This window comes from Oreochromis niloticus, linkage group LG8, assembly GCF_001858045.2.
Source record: "Oreochromis niloticus isolate F11D_XX linkage group LG8, O_niloticus_UMD_NMBU, whole genome shotgun sequence".
NCBI lineage: Eukaryota > Metazoa > Chordata > Actinopteri > Cichliformes > Cichlidae > Oreochromis > Oreochromis niloticus.
The window spans coordinates 23,306,987-23,326,156 of record NC_031973.2 but is presented as its reverse complement, the minus strand read 5'-3'; the positions used below and the strand labels follow the sequence as shown (position 1 = coordinate 23,326,156).

General features: G+C 39.9%; 1 protein-coding gene across 13 annotated transcripts in view; it reads left to right on the top strand.

Annotated features, from left to right (window-relative positions):
- Window positions 1-19,170, top strand: part of cacna1g (calcium channel, voltage-dependent, T type, alpha 1G subunit) — a 316,565-nt gene that overhangs the window by 103,918 nt on the left and 193,477 nt on the right. For all 13 annotated transcript variants that reach the window (XM_025909653.1, XM_013273535.3, XM_019362827.2 and 10 more), the window contains exon 3: window positions 4,078-4,189. In XM_025909653.1, coding sequence (XP_025765438.1) covers window positions 4,078-4,189 — 112 coding nt within the window. The remainder of the gene's footprint in view (window positions 1-4,077; window positions 4,190-19,170) is intronic.

Sequence of the window (19,170 nt, the reverse complement as noted above, 5' to 3'; positions counted from 1 at the left end):
ACTTAGGCTGTCTGCTACACAGTTGTAGACCATGTAGCACAGAGTGAGTTTTAGCAGAAGTACTTATTTACTTGCTAAAGAGGCTGAAAGATGCACATTTGAGCTACAGAGTCAGATGGTAATTATTTTGTAATCAGGTTATTACTGACACTGACTCCTTTCACTAGTTAAGAGAACCATTATAAACACTGCAGAAGCCCCAACTAAGTCTTTTAATAAAAACACAAAATACAAGCTTGCATTGTTTTTTTTAAAAATTATTACACATTTTTTTTCGAGTAGCTTCTTTTAAATGTCTATTTATGCTTGTTGGTTTCATGTCGGCATATACACAAAAAGAGGTCGACAGTGAATCCCTGAAATTTGGTAACATAACAGGGGAAATAACTGTTTAAGGTGAACAATCGAAGCTACTACCAACTGGAATGAACAATGCTATTTGATTGAGACAAGGTGTTTAAGGGGTTTGACTATGTAACCAGCTCTAACTCTCCAAACCTCAACCTTTCTCTGTATTGATTTAAAACTGCAGCAAAATGGCAGCCTTGCTAAATAACAGATAATATAAAGTCTCCATTGAACCCCCTATAGCGTGAGCCACTAAGGATCTATGAAAATATCCATGCATTGATTTGTAGCTAGTGTAGCTACCAACCAGCAAAGGGTAACATCAGATTGCCTAAGGTCTTGGGTATCTGTCTGGGTATTTATCTTCTGGGCCTGGGCCTACAAAAGCATTGCTAGTCGTTCTTGTTCTTAGTTCTTTATTCCTTGCTTCCAAACCTTCATGTATAAATTTTCTAATTTTATGTTTTTTACACCATGTAAGTGTTTAATATAAATCATACTCTTCCCTCTCTTACCACTAAGAACATCCCAACTGAACTCACAGAGCCTCAAAAATAAGTGGCCTGTCAGCACTTACTAATTTGACAGATCTTCATATTATTGCAGAAGAGATCATTTCTGGTGAAAGCGTAGGAGGCTGAGAGGGAAGAGGGCAGGGCCAGGGAGAGGTTGATTATCACATAGTGATTCTGCAGAGATGCATGTAGACCTGCCTTGCTTCATACTGTACTGTAGATTCATGCAAAGTGCATACAGGACCCTGTTTTATGTCCTTTGGCAGAGTACGTTTGCTTCCTGTATGAATGTTTTCTTGCTGACCTATCTAGTATATACACATTTCCTTAATGAGGACAACTTCTGATTTAATTACAGCACAGGCAGCAGCGTATTCTACAGGTGTAGATTAAACTTGTACTGGAAAAGCAATGTTTGGTTTTCTAAATTTGGAAGAAGCTAATTAGCACACATTATTAATAGATATATTTAAAAATGCATCTTTAACCATTCCCAGTCATATACAGAAGCATTATTATTTTGTTTCAAAGGTTTTTGGAAATTAATTTATTATCAGTTCGCTATGTTATTTTTGCACAAATAGGACCAAATTTGCCTATATTTGAGCTCGAAGGAAAACCAGGTTTCATCAGAGTTTTGTTTTTGTTGTCTTTAAAAATGAGTTCGATACCCTTACTTTAACAAATTAGCTTATAATGATTCGTTACTTTCTATTCGTGGGCTTCTCAAAGTTTTGATGACTTGAAATTTAGCGGGCTAGTGTATGGTTAAGGGCAACACAGACAAAATGGACCCATTAATTAAAATAACTATTTATTAAACAGTTAGCTGATAAAAAGCTTCCTGACAGCACAGGAGAACCTGCAGAGATGTTGAGGGATTCCTAACCCTGCACATGCTTTCTAGGAAGTGCAGTTTGAAATAGTCCAGTAGTAACAATCACGCCTTGGTTGGCCTGAATAGATATTAATAAGTGAGTCTAGGTTTAGTTTTTTATGCTAATTTTAAATCGTGTTTCAAATTTGGTTCCCTTATGATGTTATTTTTGTTGTTGTTTGTTTGTTTTTTCTTTCCAGTCATTAGTTAGGCGTCTGGCCCTAGAGACCAGTCTGCAACCTACTGGTAATCTCCAGTTGTAGGACATGATGTGTATTACACAACTGGTTGGCGAGCGGTTGCCGGCTGTCACCAGGTAAAATTGGTCACTTGCTTCACTAAAGCATTTGCCCACTGCAGGTATTTTTTCTTTGTAGGTTTCTAATGCAATTTATATTTAAACCTGTACAACAAAACATTTTCCTATTCTCCTGTCTCCATAGCATTTACATATAATGGTAATTTGTTGGCCAATGAGATAATAAAGTTTCTAGCTAGTTATGTCAGGAGCTTGAAGGAGCTTTATGAGGATGTATGGAGAAACTTAGCGATAATGGTTTGCGCTGGTGAAGACTGCTAATATCAATCGCTTAAACAAACAAGCCCGTAGAGCTCATTATTTTTAATTAGCCCCGCCTTCTTCTTCCTTAACTGCAAAGACATGCTGGCGCTGCCATAGTGTCGACTCCAGTTTGCACTCTTTAAAACTTTTAGTGCCACTCTTCTCAAAGTAGAGGCCCTCGTGGCTCAGCTTTTGTTTCCTGCTTAATGATCCCGCTCCATGTACTGACTGATCTTTTTAATTGCATCCCTTTGGACTGAGAACTTTCTCTGCATTCTCCAGTGTGTGACATAATCAGGCACTGCCTTCCAGATGCAACAGTCATTATCCAAGTGATGCTACTGAGGCTTCCTTTGGACACAGACTTAAATATCCAGCCTACATCAATCAATACTCCTGTTAAGAACTGTTTGGAACTACCAAAGATTGTTGTATTCTTGAATGCTTCTGCATAGCACAGGTAATACTTAGTGTCAATTAATGGAGGCAGTCAAATTCCTGATTTTTTATTTTTATGTTCCTGAAACATTTAAGAGTGACAAAAAAAGGAAATCAGGAACATCCACACACGTACTCATCATCTAATAGATTCATTGGGGGTAACTTTGGGTTCAGTACCGTGACCAACGATCCCTGAGCACATGGACTGTAGGAGCCCAGGATTGATCCAACAAACTTCAGCTACCGCCTGAGCCACAGCCCAGAAGAACGAATTCAAGACTGCTTAGCTGAGGCATTTGAGATTCTTTTCTACTTCGTGTAAAGCAATCAAGCCAGCGGAGGCTTATTTGGACTAGCACAACAGAGGGTTGTTTAAAATTCTCCGTTTCACCATTGTCATCTATCCTGCTCTTGCTTTTCTGTGTTGACAGGGCGTGCTGACCCAGCTTCATAATGGGTCAGTGGGATGAACGAGCAAGTGGCGACTAATGCGATAAAAGACAGACAAGTCATTTGTCCTCACAGCCTGCATCCACACGTTTACACACACTCCTTGTATTCACATGTGTGAAATGCTCACACTTGGACACACACACATATGACAGACTGTTTTCTTTCTGTCTAACATTGTTAGCGAGACTGGATGCAGGGTGCTGCCTGCAGGTGTAGTGCCATCTATAATACGTGCGGTGTGTGTTTGTTTGCATGCATTCAGTAAAAATGTGGTGTGGTTTTTCTGTGTGTGTTTGTGTGTATTTATTGAAACATTATTACCCTAATCTGTGTTTAGTCTCATCATTGATTGGTGTCACATTGCTCTAGCTGGCATTTAGCCTAACCACATTAGGTCTGCCCACTTCGACCCCACAGTCAATAAAATTCATGCGCCATGCATCAAGATGTCGCCACGTTCACTAACTGTAGACTTCATCCTCCTTTCAGTCAGCTTTCCAGTCTTCCAGCATCTGCCTTTGTCCTCTTTTGTTCCGCCTCAGACGATCTCATCTAAAGTGCCTATCCATCTCCCTCGCTAACACCATGAGCAATTTCCAACATGCCTTCCTAACGGATCTTTGGTTAAGAGAAATGAGAGCAATGACTGCCACTGTGTACAGTTACAAGCAAGCTTTCCTATTTCCCAATTTCCTTTTGGCTTGTTCTCCTCTCAGAAACAGCTTTTGATATAAAGAGATAAACGTGCATCACTTTGTCAGATGAGGCTGGGATAATGAGGTCACTGGAGAAAGCCTTGAGAAATGCATATTTTTCTGCCGATTGTCACTGTAAGCTGCTGTCATCTCTCTGTGTTATATTCCTTAACTACTGTTCTGTACATGGTTCGAGCGAGCGTCCATGCTGGTGATCCTGCTGAACTGTGTGACACTGGGCATGTTTCATCCCTGTGAAGACATCAACTGTGACTCAGAGAGGTGCAAGATCTTACAGGTAAGGCTGCTTCTGGCTCCATATGATATGTATGAACTGTGTAAGTTGTAATTGTGCTTCACTTCCAGGACATCAGAGTTCCTATATGTGTGTGTGATTGAACTTACACAACAACGGCTTACTAAGAGTCAGTAGTTGTCATGTTTAATTTTTGCTATTTGCTTTTACATGCTGTATATGAGTTGGTATGAGTATAACAAAATTATAAAATGTTTAGTTAAAAAAAAACTAAAAATAATACAATGTTTAAGTGCCAAAAATGCAGTTTCTTGAATGGACACTTATTACACAACTATGTGTTAAATTTTTACAAAGAATTATGAATGCATGTTGTTGACCATGCTAGTGAGTTTTAGCTTTGGGTGATAACTCCTCAGGTCAACAATCTTATCCAAATGTGGCAATGATTATGTTCACAGGGTTTGAAATGATGCTTTAAGCCCTTGTTTCTGAGACTTTTCATGTAGAATAACACAAATACAAGACTTTGTGGAAATGCACATTTATACTATTTCAACTCTCTCAGCCTACACAAACCCACACCCTCCAATCACCTTCAGACTGTAGACTGTATAAAACAACCAGTTGTTAAAGTGGCAGATGGGGTGTAGCGGTGCATTGTACAATATCTGCTTGACAAACTCTAAAATTCAAATTTCCACTTCATAAAATTTCATTTGCAGAGCAGTCCTTACCTTTTAAAAATATCCTGACATCTCCCTCTCCTGCTTTGTCTTTCTTACATCTTTCTCCATTACTGGGTGTTGCACGCTGAGCTTTTTTTCCTCGCTCCGGGAAACACTGTCAGCTTGACATTAGCTAGCAGACAGATTTTGTGAGGAACTGCAAAAATGGTTTGTGTGTTTGATGAGATTTGATGAGCTGTTTGAAAAGTTGCATTTGAAATTACCACCCACTTAAAAACCTTATTCCTTTTATGCACACTCCTCTTTTGTAGCTCAGCTCAGCTAGTAGCTGAGTACTGCAACTGAACTTTTATTTACATCTGCACCATGAACATAACACAGAGATGAGAAGAAAGAAAGGATGTGTTGATGGCATAACTGATCTGTGGGATGTTATTATTTTCTAATAACTGAGTATTAATGCCACAACTGGAAGTAAAACCAGGCTCCAACACACAAAAAATAGCTAATTTGCAGGTAAATATATGTTTTAGCCTGCCTATCAGATTAACTTGCTCATCAAGTAAAGGTACCAGTATAAGTCTGGTCCAGGTAAGCCCCTGGTTGTCAGCTAAGAGGTTAAGAAAATACTAGAATTTCACCCCAAAAAATGGAGCACAGACTTCTTGGGTGGTCTGCGCCTTGCAGGAAGCTATAGTCCACTGGTTTGGTAATTCTAACAGAACAAATATGGTCTGAAGGTCAGCTTTACCACAGGTGAAGCTTAGCAGCCAGCTATCAGCTACAGTAGCCAGCGTCAGCACAACCGTCAATCAAAGCAGCCACAAGCCTAACTGTAAGCCTTAATGCTATCCACATGGACGACTTTACTCGCTGCCTGGCAATTTCCAACACTCTTTACAATCCACACCACCCATTTGCAATGCAGGCTTTTAAGTGAACTGTGGTTTAACAATTGTCCAAGAACTCTTTGCCAGATGTCCAAGTGAAAGAAGGAACATACATATGCATGGCAGCAAGACACTTCCTTTACTGGCGCTCATTTACCCTCCATGTTTTCTTTATGAAGACAAGAACAAGCAGTCTAACTGGAAAATATTAAACAGGTATTTCAGGGACAGCATCCACACACTCTATAGCAAGTACATAAGGACAACTAATCCAGAGTGTGGGAAGAAAACATCAGACATTAATGCTGCGCAAAACCCTGTTTGGGTGGCAGATCATGAGGCAACACAACCATTATTTAAACAAAACTATAGCAGTTGACAGGGAGCAGGAACACTGAAACACTGAGATAAATTCTAAAAATGTCTAAAAAACAACGCATTTAAAAGAATCCCCGAACGAGCTGCTGCTTTCCAGCATATCTGGTCTCTGCAGCTCCCCCCATTTACATTATCTGAGATGTAAGATAAACAACAGTATTATGTGGAGGCGTTTCCATTAATTTACAGACCTGCTTTAACCCAGCAAACACTAATGGAGGAGCGCTGCTGTTCGCACTGTGAAAAGCAGAAGCCTAGAAAACACTTTGTTTTCTGTGCTGAGGGAAACAAGCGGCGTGAGGTGCAGCAGAATGGATCCGCGTTATCTGGCATTGTTCATCTTCTGCGGTGAGGAGATAATGTGCTTGCAAAGTGTTTCCAAATAGATTGAATCAGAACTAAGTCATCTTATTTTCTTGTCCACTGACTCTGAAATTCAGCAGTTTCATTCCAATATGAGATATCTACTTCGTGTATAGTCTCAGATATTAAAGTCAGCTTAGTGGGTAACGCATGTGCTGATCTGGAGCGTTGGAAAGGTAAAGCTAGTAGGGAAATAAAAGGGAGGAAAAAGGAAAGCAAATAAATGAAGGTTAGGGGCAGGGAAAGAAAAAAAAGGGAAATGAGCAAGAAGAGGACATTTATGGAAAAAGGAAAAAAGACACGATTAAAAGAAATCACAGAAACAGGACACAGGAGATGAAAAAGAATGCAGGCAAGAAAAGGAAGGTAAAAGAATAAGAAAAGGTGAAGCAAGGAAAAGGAGGAAGGACAAGATACTAAATTAGAGAAAGGAAAAGTACAGAAGAGAAAGGATAATAGAAGTAGGAAAGGAGGAAAGGTGAGGCAACGACAGAAAAACAGCAGAGAAGAAAGGAAACGAAACGAAGAGCAAAAAAACAGAAGCGGAGAGGAGAGGACGGAAAAACAAGGGGATAAAAGCAGGGAGGAAGAGAAGACGTTAAAATAGAGAAAATGGAAAAAAGGAGGTTAAGAAAGGAGAGAAGAGGAAAGGGAAAGATTAGACAGAAGTGGGAGGAAAAGGGGGAAAAAGAAAAGCAGGGGTGAGAAAAGAATTACAAAGAAAAATGGGAAATTTGGTGAAAGAAAGTAGGGGCGAATTCAAAGAAAGAAGGCAGAGGAAGCAGGAGAAGGAAAAGGATAGGAAATCAGAAAATAAAAATGGAAATGCAAAAAAAAAAGGAAAGGAAATATGAGGAAGAGGTGATGATGTGACAGGTGAATATGGAGAACAGGATATGTTGAGACGGTCGGGGGGGACACAGAGCAGAGGAGCAGAGCTTTGTGAGGGTGCTGTTGCCAGGGCAGCCCATCCACTCCCTCCGTCTCTTCTGCTCGCCGACATGAGATGAGATTTAATTCAGCGGCTCTCCTCTCCGAAGCGCAGATGAATGTACGGCCGAGAGGCTAAACGCATTCTTATTAATTCCTCGCTTCCTCCATTTCAATCTCCCCGTCATTGTAAGCGATCATAAAAGCACACGACCTACACGCTCGCAGCGCTCAGCTGTCTTTGCTCAGACGTCCTCACTCTCCAGTTTTGTCGGCCTCTTCTCGTTCCTCGTCCTTCTGTTTTCACGCTCAGGGCTCAGTTTGACTTTGTAACCTCTTTGAATGCATTTTTTTTCCCCCAGCAGTTTTTATTCCGTCTCCATAGCCAAAAACAAGCTTTAGCAGGCAGCTACAAGTTGATATCGTTGGCTTTATTCAGCTGGTTCAACAAACTGTAACACTGGTCACTCTCTGTGTTAAGTGTTACTGTATAATAAATGAGCGATTTTATCAGACTGATGACAAAAGTATGGTCATAACTTTGTTGCTGCAATCAGGCCCACAGACAGAGATAACAAAACCCAGTAGCACAAACATAAATGCACACATTGACTGAGATGGATAAACTGCCATCATAAATAAACCAACTGTAATTACTTCATTTTACATCAGGAATTCTAATTTGTCTCCCTGGGCTAATGTGTTCCCCAGCTATGCTTTCCCTCTTTGGCTGTGTGTGATGACAAGCTTGAAGTCATGAAATTGACGCTTTTAACATTTGCTATTGGCAAAGCATTTGTTTAAATATAAAACCTGGCTGTAGTTTCAATATGGATACCGTGCAAAATCTCCCCTCATTCATTATATTTCGCTTCCAAGGAGACAGACTTTCTTAAAAAAAAGTTGAAAGTAATGAAAGGAGCTGTAGTTCTTCAGGCTTGCTGAAGTTTTTCTTTCGACATTGTTTGCTTTTTCAATCGTTTTCAGTCCAAGCTGTGTACCTGACTGTTTTCAGAGGATTTTGTTGTTTTGTCTCTTGGTTGTTCACTAATTTATAAATCTAATCTATAAATCATTCGAGCCTACAACAGTGGATGAACCAGTGTTGTGTGCACACATAACAGAAAACTTTAAAAAAACAATTTTGAATTGCATCTTTAGGCAATTTGTTACCAGCAGCCTTTCATAAAAACACTTCGTTTGACTCATTTCTGTAATTGCATCAATCTGCATCAATACAAAATGAGAACAATAACACAGTCTGAACAAAAAATAAAAATAAAAGAACTCCATACATTTTCTTCCACTTGTCCTTATCAGGGTCACGGTCCCAGCTACCATAGGGCGAGACCGGGGCACACGCCAATCTGACGCAGGGCTCTAAACAAATATTAGCCAAAAGCATATCTCAGCATGGTGTGCAGTGTCTCCTTAACAAATGTGTGCAAACTGGACAAGTGGAAGATAGTTTTCAAAGCCACCACTTCTTCTATCTATAGCAGATGAATAGTATCTGAAAGTCATGTTCTTAAGAAGCAGAATAAGAAAAATCTTGCAAAGATGTGACACGACCTCCTCAAAATAGTCTCAATGGAAGAGTGACTTTCAATAAGCCCTTCCTGCTTAAGGAAAGAAAACATGGGAAAATTAGGTGTAGCAAATTACTAAAAAACTGGACTAAAAATCAGGTTTTATGATCATCAAATCATCAACATGTGTGGAGTGGGTCAGAAGAGAAGTACAACAGTGAGTGTCTACAGCCATTTGTAAAACACGGTGGATGCTCTGTCACTGAATTTAAGAGAGTCGTATTTGGGATCTTTTCAAAACTGATGGAATAATGAACACATGACAGTATAATCAGATTTCGATCCACCATGTTGATTGGCAACACATTCATCCTTCTAGCTCAGGAGGCAGGTTAGTGATTGGAAGGTTAGTAGTTTGATCCCTCGCTCCCCGAGTCTGCATGCCAAGTATCCCTGGGCAGCATACTAACCCCAAGTTGCTCGCCGATGCATCCATCAGAGTATGAATGTGTGTAAATGTTAGCTCCTAGCTAACACTGAAAAGCATAGAAGAAAGTGCTCTTGTGAATGGTATGAATGGGTAAATGTTGCATGTTGTATAAAGTAGAGTTGGATGTCTCGAGACTGGTCTTGGTCTCGAGACCGGACTTGAGACCACTTTTATGTGGTCTTGGTCTTTTCTTGGTCTCGGATCCGTTGGTCTTGTCTTGGTCTCGCTGTCTCAGTCTTCCTGTCTCAGAGCGACATAGTGGTCGGGAGATTTGGAGTCAACAGTATCCATGACACACAACGCAACGTTCGATAATGTGTCATGCGCAAAAGCATCAGCTGTAAGAGCCGTGCTTAGAGAGTGCTTTGTAGTGAATCAGAAGAGTCGACTCCCATTGAGCGAGAGCCGGCTCCTCACTTAATTTCCTTTCGCTGCTCAGCTCTCACACAGTGGCTCAGCTATGCTCCAATCCCTCCATATTGTGGCCAATCACATGTGAGGATATAGGATAATATCATTATGTGAAAAACAGAGAGCGTGAGAGTCGCGACAGTCAAGTGGAGCGTGCGTCTGTCCTCTCAGTGAGTGAGACAGTAGACAGCGGTGAGGAGGGCTGTGCGAGTGCATCGCAAAAACGAAGCAGCATCTGGCTGCAGTTTAAAGACTTTTTTGTCTCGGTCTCGGTCTTGGTCTTGATTCGGTCTGTCTTGGTCTTGGTCTTGTCTTGGTCTCGATACCCTCTGGTCTTGGTATTGTCTTGGTCTTGGTTTAGGCAGTCTTGACTACAAGTCTAGTATAAAGGACTTTGAGTGCTCCAGGAGAGTAGAAAAGTGCTATATAAGAATCAGTCCATTTACCATTATGACAATGATCCCAAACACAGAGCCAATGCATTTAAAGGAGTGAAAGCATGCATTAAGGTTTGCAGTAAAGGTGAACCATGACACATAATGAATCATTGTGTGTCATGGTTTGGCTTCCCTTAAGCCTGGAGTGTTATTGTAGCTGTGCGCGATCATCTTAATAGAGAATGGAACAAAAGACAGCCGTCATCCAAGCTTAAAGAAGGCTGGAGAACTTTTCCTGAAGACTAATCAAAGAAATGACAAGAAAGCTTCCATATCAGAGTTTAGGCTGAAGAATAAAGAGGCTTCTCACCAAAACATAAAGAAATGGAAGGTGACTCAAGACACAGTACTATACTACACATTTCCAAAGTTCTCAGCAAGCCATTTGTAAAGAAATACTTTTTCAAAGTATTTCTTTAGAAAACACACTGTGTTGTGTCACTAGTTGACACAGTGTCAGGTATTTAAAGCCCTTAACTTACCCCAATAACCCTCAATCAAACATGAGATCACCATTGCAAGATATTTTAGAAATGCAGAAAATCTTTTCCCTCTTACTTTCGCACTCTTTTAAATGCAGTGGCCTCTCTAGCTGCTCTACTTTAAAGGCCTGATTGATGGCGTGCTGCTGTGATGATTGCCCTTCCTGCAGGTTCTGCTCTCAAAACTGAGAACTACTGAAGCTCTGGTAGAGTGCCGGTAAGATTCATGAAAAGTCTGTGCCTTTCTAAACTTTACCCAATCAGTAGACTTTGCCAAAGCTTTCAATTCAGTTCTAGAGTCACTTCAGTGCTTGTTAAAGCAACAGGATTCAGCAAATTTGTGTCTGAAATGTAGTATTTTATAAAGGCTAAATGCTTCCTATCACATTAACGTTAATGGATCTGTGTTCCACAGTTGCAAGTATTAGTGCCTGAGCTCTCAGATTAGGGCTGTGCTTAACACAGATAGCATGAGGGCTAATGAGGGACCATTGCCAAGACTTTGCTCTGAGATGCCAGCTAAATGAGCACTCATCCTGACACGGCTAATGTCGACCGTAATGATCACAGGCCGTGGCGTAGCCGCGGGGTTGGAAGAAGGATGACCCCCTCGTCCTTCTGCCGGGATTGTTGAAAGGTTGCCCTTTTTTACAATTTGTTTTAGTGGAAATCAATAGGTCAGTTTAAATTCATTTGTTAGCAGTGTCATTGCTGCATGACTAAACAGTATAAAAGGCCATTATTTGGATCATTGTGAGAGTGTGTACAATACATCTTACATTTTTCTTCTCCTTTATGAGCATTATTTGGATCATCCATCCATCCGTTTTACACTTTAAGGTAGTATGGGCTCGAGCCGGAGTAAATAAGTTCTGACTTTTTATGAGTCACTGCTTATTTAAGTCTCCTAGTAGCCTGCATATTGACACTATATTAAACAAACCTTCTTTTTATTGCTCTGTCTCTCTTTTTTTAAACTTTAATAGCTGCATCATCACAGTATTCTCATCTGTGCTGTCTATAAACGAAAATAAGGGGGTTTTGTGCAGTTTGTAAGTGGAGGTCCACAGTAGCAGTGGCTTCATTAATTATGGACATATCAGTGTGATTCACTGTAGTCTTATTAACTTGGATGTTTTTCTACACAACACACAGCTTAGCAGCTGTTTCTGCAGTGAGATCAGCGGGAACAACAGCAGCACGATAACAGTTGCTACATTTTTATGCTCACCAAAAGTCTCCATACCGTTGACGCTTTTTTCTGTTTATCAAGCACATTATAGAGTTTCAGTTTTGCTGCTTATATGCTATAATATTTGCAGCAGTGGCATTTGTGGGAGCAGCATTGAATCGATCTGATCTTTTACGTTACAGAAGAGAAAAGGCAGAGGATAGCTTGCATCATCACAGAATCAGTTTGTTGTACTCAGCCTGTAAGTTACTTTACATATGTGTCAGTGCAGATCTCTGTCTGTTCTCTGTTTGCTGAAAGGCAAAGAAAGGCAAGAAAATGGATTTCCCTAAAAATGCATAGCACCCCCCACCCTGTTACGTTTGTCACTGTAACTGTGAACATGTGTGCACACTGATATTAGCACTTAGCACCAGACTTGCAAGAAAAGTTATAGTATTATTATAAATGCATAGTTTGGTGTTTTAATCTTTTATCGCTGTTACAGGGTGGATGAACTGCATAATCATAACATCATTAAATCAATTAAAATGTCAATAAATCTGTAATCCTTATGTGTGTTTCTGTTGTCAAAAAGACAATAAAAATAGTGTTTGTTCTGTGTTTTTCTGTGCTTTATCTCATTCTGAGACATTATCTTCGTTGGTAAACAGACCGGAGATAAAATCTTTGTGAGTACATCAGTCAGCGTTCCAGCTCAGGGTGGAAAACTAAGAGATGAGTGATGACATAGCCAGCACAGTAGTTCTAAAGAAATGCTAAAATCTCTGTAGCTTTAACATCGTCTCTCTCTTTTTTTTACCCTAAAAGAAAAATGGAGAACATTCTTCTTTAAAAGCTACACTTAACCCTCCATCATCTCCTCTCAAGAGGCTACAGTAGAGAATGTGATGCATGCGGAAAGCTAATAAAATCACTAGCAAAAAGGTGAGTAACAGAGATAAAGTACTATACGGGAGGAATTTCATTTGGAAACGGACAAAAGATGCTTTAAAACAGATTCTCATATTATAACATCGCAGTCCCACGTGTCACACTTTGAAGTTTCTGAGCTGTAGTCTGTAGTGATATGAGGTTTCTGCTGAACAGGTAATGAGCGAGAGATGAGCAATGAACAGGAGACCAAATAAGATGAGGAAGACTAGGGGTACTCAAAAAAAGCCTTTTTTGGATTCACTTAAAAGAGGGTATGTTGAGTGGTTCCACACAGTTGTATTAGCTAACCTAAATAATAGTGTGTTTTTTCAATGAGATGCTGTGTTTTGGCAGCTTAACTCAATGATTTAACACAGTTGGGTGGAATCACGTGACATCCACTGCGGTCTTTTAAAATGAAGTATACATACTGTATACATACCGTTATATTGCTCTAATTTTTGTTAAATAAATTACTCATTTAAAGGTTTTAAATTCGTCACATTTGCAACTCCTTTATGTTTTTGGCCTCTACTACGGTAGCTTTTCATGATTCGCAGTACCAAATAATCCTTATTTATCTCATACTGGACTTTGGTGTAGCAGCCTAATCTGCTCTCCCCCTCCCTTTAAGCCAACTTTCTACTGATTGGTTGCCACTCACAAACAAAGGATTTGAATAGCAGGTGGGTGGGACTTCTATGCACACAGCCAGAGACTTTTGCCTGAGATGACCATATTAGGATATCTAAGTTACAGTATGTATACATATGACATAAAAGGAAACGTGCATTAGGTCAACTTTAATGTTTCATGTTATGAATTAAAATAAGCATCGATGTAACAATATACTGTGTTACAACCCTGAGTAGATATCAAATACACACACACCTAGCATGTGACTGGAGGATGAGGAGATGTCACATCTTACGTGTGTGTCTGTGTGCACTGTTACTCTTGCCACTATGAAATGTGGTGATTGAGCTGAAAAAAAAAATCTCTCTACAATATTATCTCTCTCCACCTGTGAGGACTGGATCTCAGCTGAATGGCAGATTACAGTTAGCATATCCCATTGTCCTCACCACACAAGGCCTTCATCGGCAGGTATGGCTGTCTGCCTGCCTATCTGCGGGCGTTTGTGTGTGCATGTGATGAAAGCACCTGACCCCGGTGATAATGGCATTCAGGACTTGTGACAGGCAAAATTAGCATACATAGTGGCTAAGATTTATTTTGGAGACGAGTGGAAAGGAAGTGTTTTCGCAGACCTGATGGCACCTGTTTCAGGTACACTGTAGATCCTGTCCTGTCTGTTAAGCTGCCTTTTATAGTAAAGAGCAGTAAAAAAACCAAAAACAGTTACCTTAAGGGAGATACAGACTTCTTTTGGAAGGGCTTCATTGGTCGATATCATTTCAGCTCATTCAAATGGTGACTCAAGCCTAAGAACAGGTGTTAATGTACACAGTAGGAATTTGTCTATGTTTCTTATAGCTCGATTGGTTTTTCCTGCAAGAAATCCGCTCCTGCAAAACAAGTAATGTGCTCACAATGCTGGCAGTGACTTTCATGAAGCATAAATCCAAAGTTTGTTGCAAGCTTTGGCCATGAAAGGCACCGTAGCTGAACAGACAAAAGAAACAATAACAGAAGTGCTGAGCTCCGCAGCAGATCCGAGGAAGAAAAGACACGCTGCTTGACTGACTGCTGGGATCCAAAATCCTCACGGTACTTCCACACTGCCAAACACAAGAAAGCTGTACAAAAGTTGAACTTTCCTCAACTTTTAGTGCAGTGGTTTCAGGTGTCACCTGGAAAGTTATAACAATTGAACTGAATTTTATTTATATTAACTTACAATGGGATAAATCTGGTCAGTGTTTTGGTTGATAATTGTGGCTTTATTTAGTCTGGCTATTTGACCATTTATATTGCTATTATGGCTCTTTGATCGTGCCGACATGATACTTTCCAGACCCAATTTTAATAATTCAGAAAAGCAAAAACCCCAAATTAGCTGCCTGGAATGCCCATTTTGCTGCATACATTAGGGACCTACAGTACATGTACAGCCAGCTAACAAGAACATGAATACCTGAAACAGTAATCAGTTGCAGTGCAAGCTTATCATGCAATCCATTATATAGGTGATAGCAGGACATGAGTCAAACTTTACTTTTTACTGTCCAATCAGAAGTGAAAGATGAAGAGAAGATGAGGCTGACAGACTATAGAGTTGAACATGTTGATGCCTTACTTCTAAAACATGTCTATGCATAAGAACAATCCAGGCAACCACGATTTTAAAAATTGCTTTGGTAAAACCATGCTATGAGGTGGTGCATCAATCTTGCTAAAATCAGCTTTTAGGAGTTGATTCTCCAAGACTGGTGAGATTAAATCTAATACAACAGCAAGAAAAGGCGTTTAATGTTGTTACTCTTCAGCATGGTGTTGATCAATAGGCTGTGTTGGGTGATTAGGTCACCTGGCAAGTTGTTGCTGAACAATAACTTCAATACAGCTAGCAAAGCCAACACTGCTAAAGTTAGCTAGTTTATGCTAACGCTTGAAAACAATATTTAAAACAAGTCATGTAAAAAAATCGCATAAGAGTAGAGTCAGCTCAGACTTGTTCCATTAGTTGCTGTTTTGTTTGACTTCTTGTTTTCCTGAATCTCTAAATTGGAAGTGAACAGTGTTGGCAAGTTAGCATATGACAATGAGCTCCATCATCTGAATCAATGGAAAATATGCTGGGTTGAAATAAACACCTTAAGATGACTCTTATTGTGAACTGGCACTAAAAATAAAATTAATGCACTAAGATTGTCTCTGGCTAGAATTACGTTGTCAAAGGTTGTCTTGCAACAGTTAGCAGGAAGTACCTCAGTTTTGTGTCCTCACTTCAGAAAGTAAGGATAGTTATAGTTTTTGGTTCCTTTATCTAATTTTAGCAACTACTTCAGCACATACAGATGTGGACCCTTGACAGCATTATGTCAGCAACAACAGATGTTAACATTACGTCCACAAAAGCCCCACAAACTGTTTCATAGTTACTAATTATGGAACTTGGCAACATGGGAAACCACTCGAAGGTAAAGTTTTTCTTTGCCACACCTGTTTGGAGGTTAGTTGGTATCGTACTCTTCAACAGTCTTGTCTGTTTTAAAAGTCATTTGACTCCCATCCCGACACGATGCTCTGCTGATTGTTTACACACAGAGGCCTGCGCTCATGTCCACAAACACATGGTACTGGTATTCGAATCACGCAAAGGAATGGCTCTGCACATCTTGATTACTTGTCAAGAGCTGCGGCACTGCACTCTTGGGTGCAATACTGTATCTAATAACTGCTTTGACACTTGAGGATTTGTGAGTGAGCCATGTCAAGTCATTAGGGAGTGTTTTAAGTGCACTCAACATTGGTGATTAAGTGCACTTAACGCATAAAGGCTCCGTTCAGGGGGTGATGAGAGGGCGTGCAATGTTGGCACCCGCTTAACGCATTGATAACACGCAATCCAGATTGCAGGACTCGCTGATGTCTGTCTGAGCCTGGCGGACACGTGTGTTTACCCCTGTTCTCAGGCAATGTGAGAAGTAACACAGGCGTTCACACACACACAGGGGGCTGTTAAGCTGGTGTGTGGTGCCACTGTTTAGGCTGGGAGGTTCATGAAACACTGAATCCACATGGAAACACAGAGGACAAAAAAATGTGTGATGGGTTTAAGTGTGCCCATAAAGGGGAATTACATCTGAGAGATAGACTCACATGGTGGCATATAAACAAAGCTGAAAGTTATTATAAGCAGGTACATGAAAAATATCATAAACAGCACATACACGCACAAATGAACCGTACCATTACCCGATCACGCTGTCTCACTGTAGCTGCATATGCTATGAGGTGCACAGGGAGACATAATCACAGCAATGGGGGGAGGCAGTGGGACTTCCTTGTGTCGCAGAAGGAGGCAGTGGGAGAAAGAGATAAGAAGCAGACAGATGAGGGAGATGGAAATTAGTGGTGGACTGCCGAGCAGGAGGAGGAGAAATGCCAGTAGTTCGCAAACAACTGGAATCCCATCCAGATGTTACTGCCAAGAGAAAAAGAATGGGTAAACGCACGAGAAACAGACAGAGGACAAAAAGCTGAGGTCCCAGCTTGGATTTATTAAAAAACCCACTTTATTTATAAAAAGAAACACTTTATTTGCAAGTTTACATGTGTTGAAAAGATTAAACCAATTTGATCACATTTATTTAAATCAAGAATGAGGATTTTAAGAAAGGAACTTCGCTTTCCAGCCAGTGGAGACCTGTTGACATTGGTAGTGTTAATTAAACATAAAGAAAGTGTAAATATACAAAGGGATAGTTTGAGGATTGTATTGGAGACAATCCAGGTTTTTAAAAACATAAAGACCTTAATTTTCTGCTTCTAAATTGAGGTTATTGTACTCGGCCCTAAAAATCTTAGAAATATCGCATCTAACCAGATGCTAACTCTGGATGGCATTGCCTTTAGCTCCAGTAACACTGAAAAGCTGTTTTTGAAGTCGTTTTGTCCTTCAATGCACATGTTAAACAAACATGTAGGACTGCTTTCTTCTGTTTCCTGAGGATGGTTCTGCTGGAGGTTTCTTGCTCATATGGGGTCATATGATTGTGAGGGTTTTCTCTGTTTTATTTTTATTATTGTTAATGTTGTTATTCCTGTAACAACATTGAATTGTTGTTATGGTGAAGAAAAGTATGTTTGCAGTATTTGTGCAAAGACTGTATGTAAAAGATGGACATAGCCACTAGAGCTGGAACTCACCAGAGTCCCAACGATACAATAGTTTCACATTGCTTCACTAATAATGCAATATTCTTGTGATTTCTAACATGTTGCAGTACTCGGAATACTTTTTTTCAACTGCAAATGATGTCCTGCCATAAATGTCGCCATAAGACAAAGTCAGTCTGATACCAGTCAGCGCTGAATAGGGTCAAGATGACAGTTGCATGCAATCTGTTTCTGATAATACAGCAATTAACTGTGTTATCTGGTCAAAAATCACACATTTGTTGCTGTCTACAATCACAAACATCCACCTTTAAGAGAAATTCACATTCAACTGTTACATTTGTGCTCAGCAGATTTCCTGTTCTATAGAAATATAACCAGAATACAGCCAGTTAAGTTGAGAGCCCTCAACTTGTACTCATTTACAAAGACTCATTCATACATGTTGGGAATGTGTCTGTATTTATTAGTTAGGTAGCATTTATTTACAAACTTTTGACAATCAGAGTGATCACAGTCGGTCTGCAACTGTTTGCAGAAAGGTTGCCTCCCATCAGACAACCTGTTATCATTCTTCTTGCATTCAAAGTGGTTGTGAGTGTGCAATATCCTCAAGTTCTAAATGGTTATTACAATTTACAGACAATTTACAGGCAGGCAGTGATTTTTATTTTGTAGATGCACAGAGATATCTGTCCTATTTTTATTTATTTCACTGAACCATTAGCTTAGAGGTAGCTGCGTCAAGCTATGTTCACTTTTGTTTTTTTGGTTTAGCTGACTTAATGTAAGTTTGTGAGTTAGGGGTTGAGACCTCTTATTCATGGTATTCCCAAAGTATTTTAACTCATGGTCACCATGCAATTAATTTTAAGCCTCAATAATCTGTAATAAATAGTCTTTAATCTTTAATAGCTATAAAAATCAATCACCTACATATTAGTCAGAGAGGTGAAAACTGCTTTGTATGGCAGTCTTTAAACGTTGAATCTGCTCTAAAGTTGGAAAGTTTTTCACAAAAAGAGTCTATGGGGATTGGAACCATTAGAGGTCCTTCCCCACTGCCGTCATTCCTCAGCCTGGGAGGACGCTTCTTGTATTCATATGAAAACGCCTCGCTAATGCATGCACGGCGTCTGTATTATCATGAACACGTGCATGCAGGCAGAAAAGGGTCAACATTCTGTACATTTGAATATGTGTAATAGGTTTACATTTGACTAATTAATTGCTACTTAATCATAAACAATCCCATAGAGAGAGTTTAAAGTACAAAGCTTTTACAATAGCTGTTATAAACAGTCTGTGTCTGGTTAGTCTTTACAGGGTCTGTCTGGTGCCCAGGAAGTGAAGGCTTTTCCATATCTGGCAGCAGCCACAGTGCTTTGTTTGGAATAAATATAGAAGGATGAAGAGCGTTACCTGCCACCTACGCAATATCAAAAGACAAAGACTTTACAGTACAGCCAGCACTCTTTCTATTGGCAAATGATCTCTGGAAAATGAAGGGC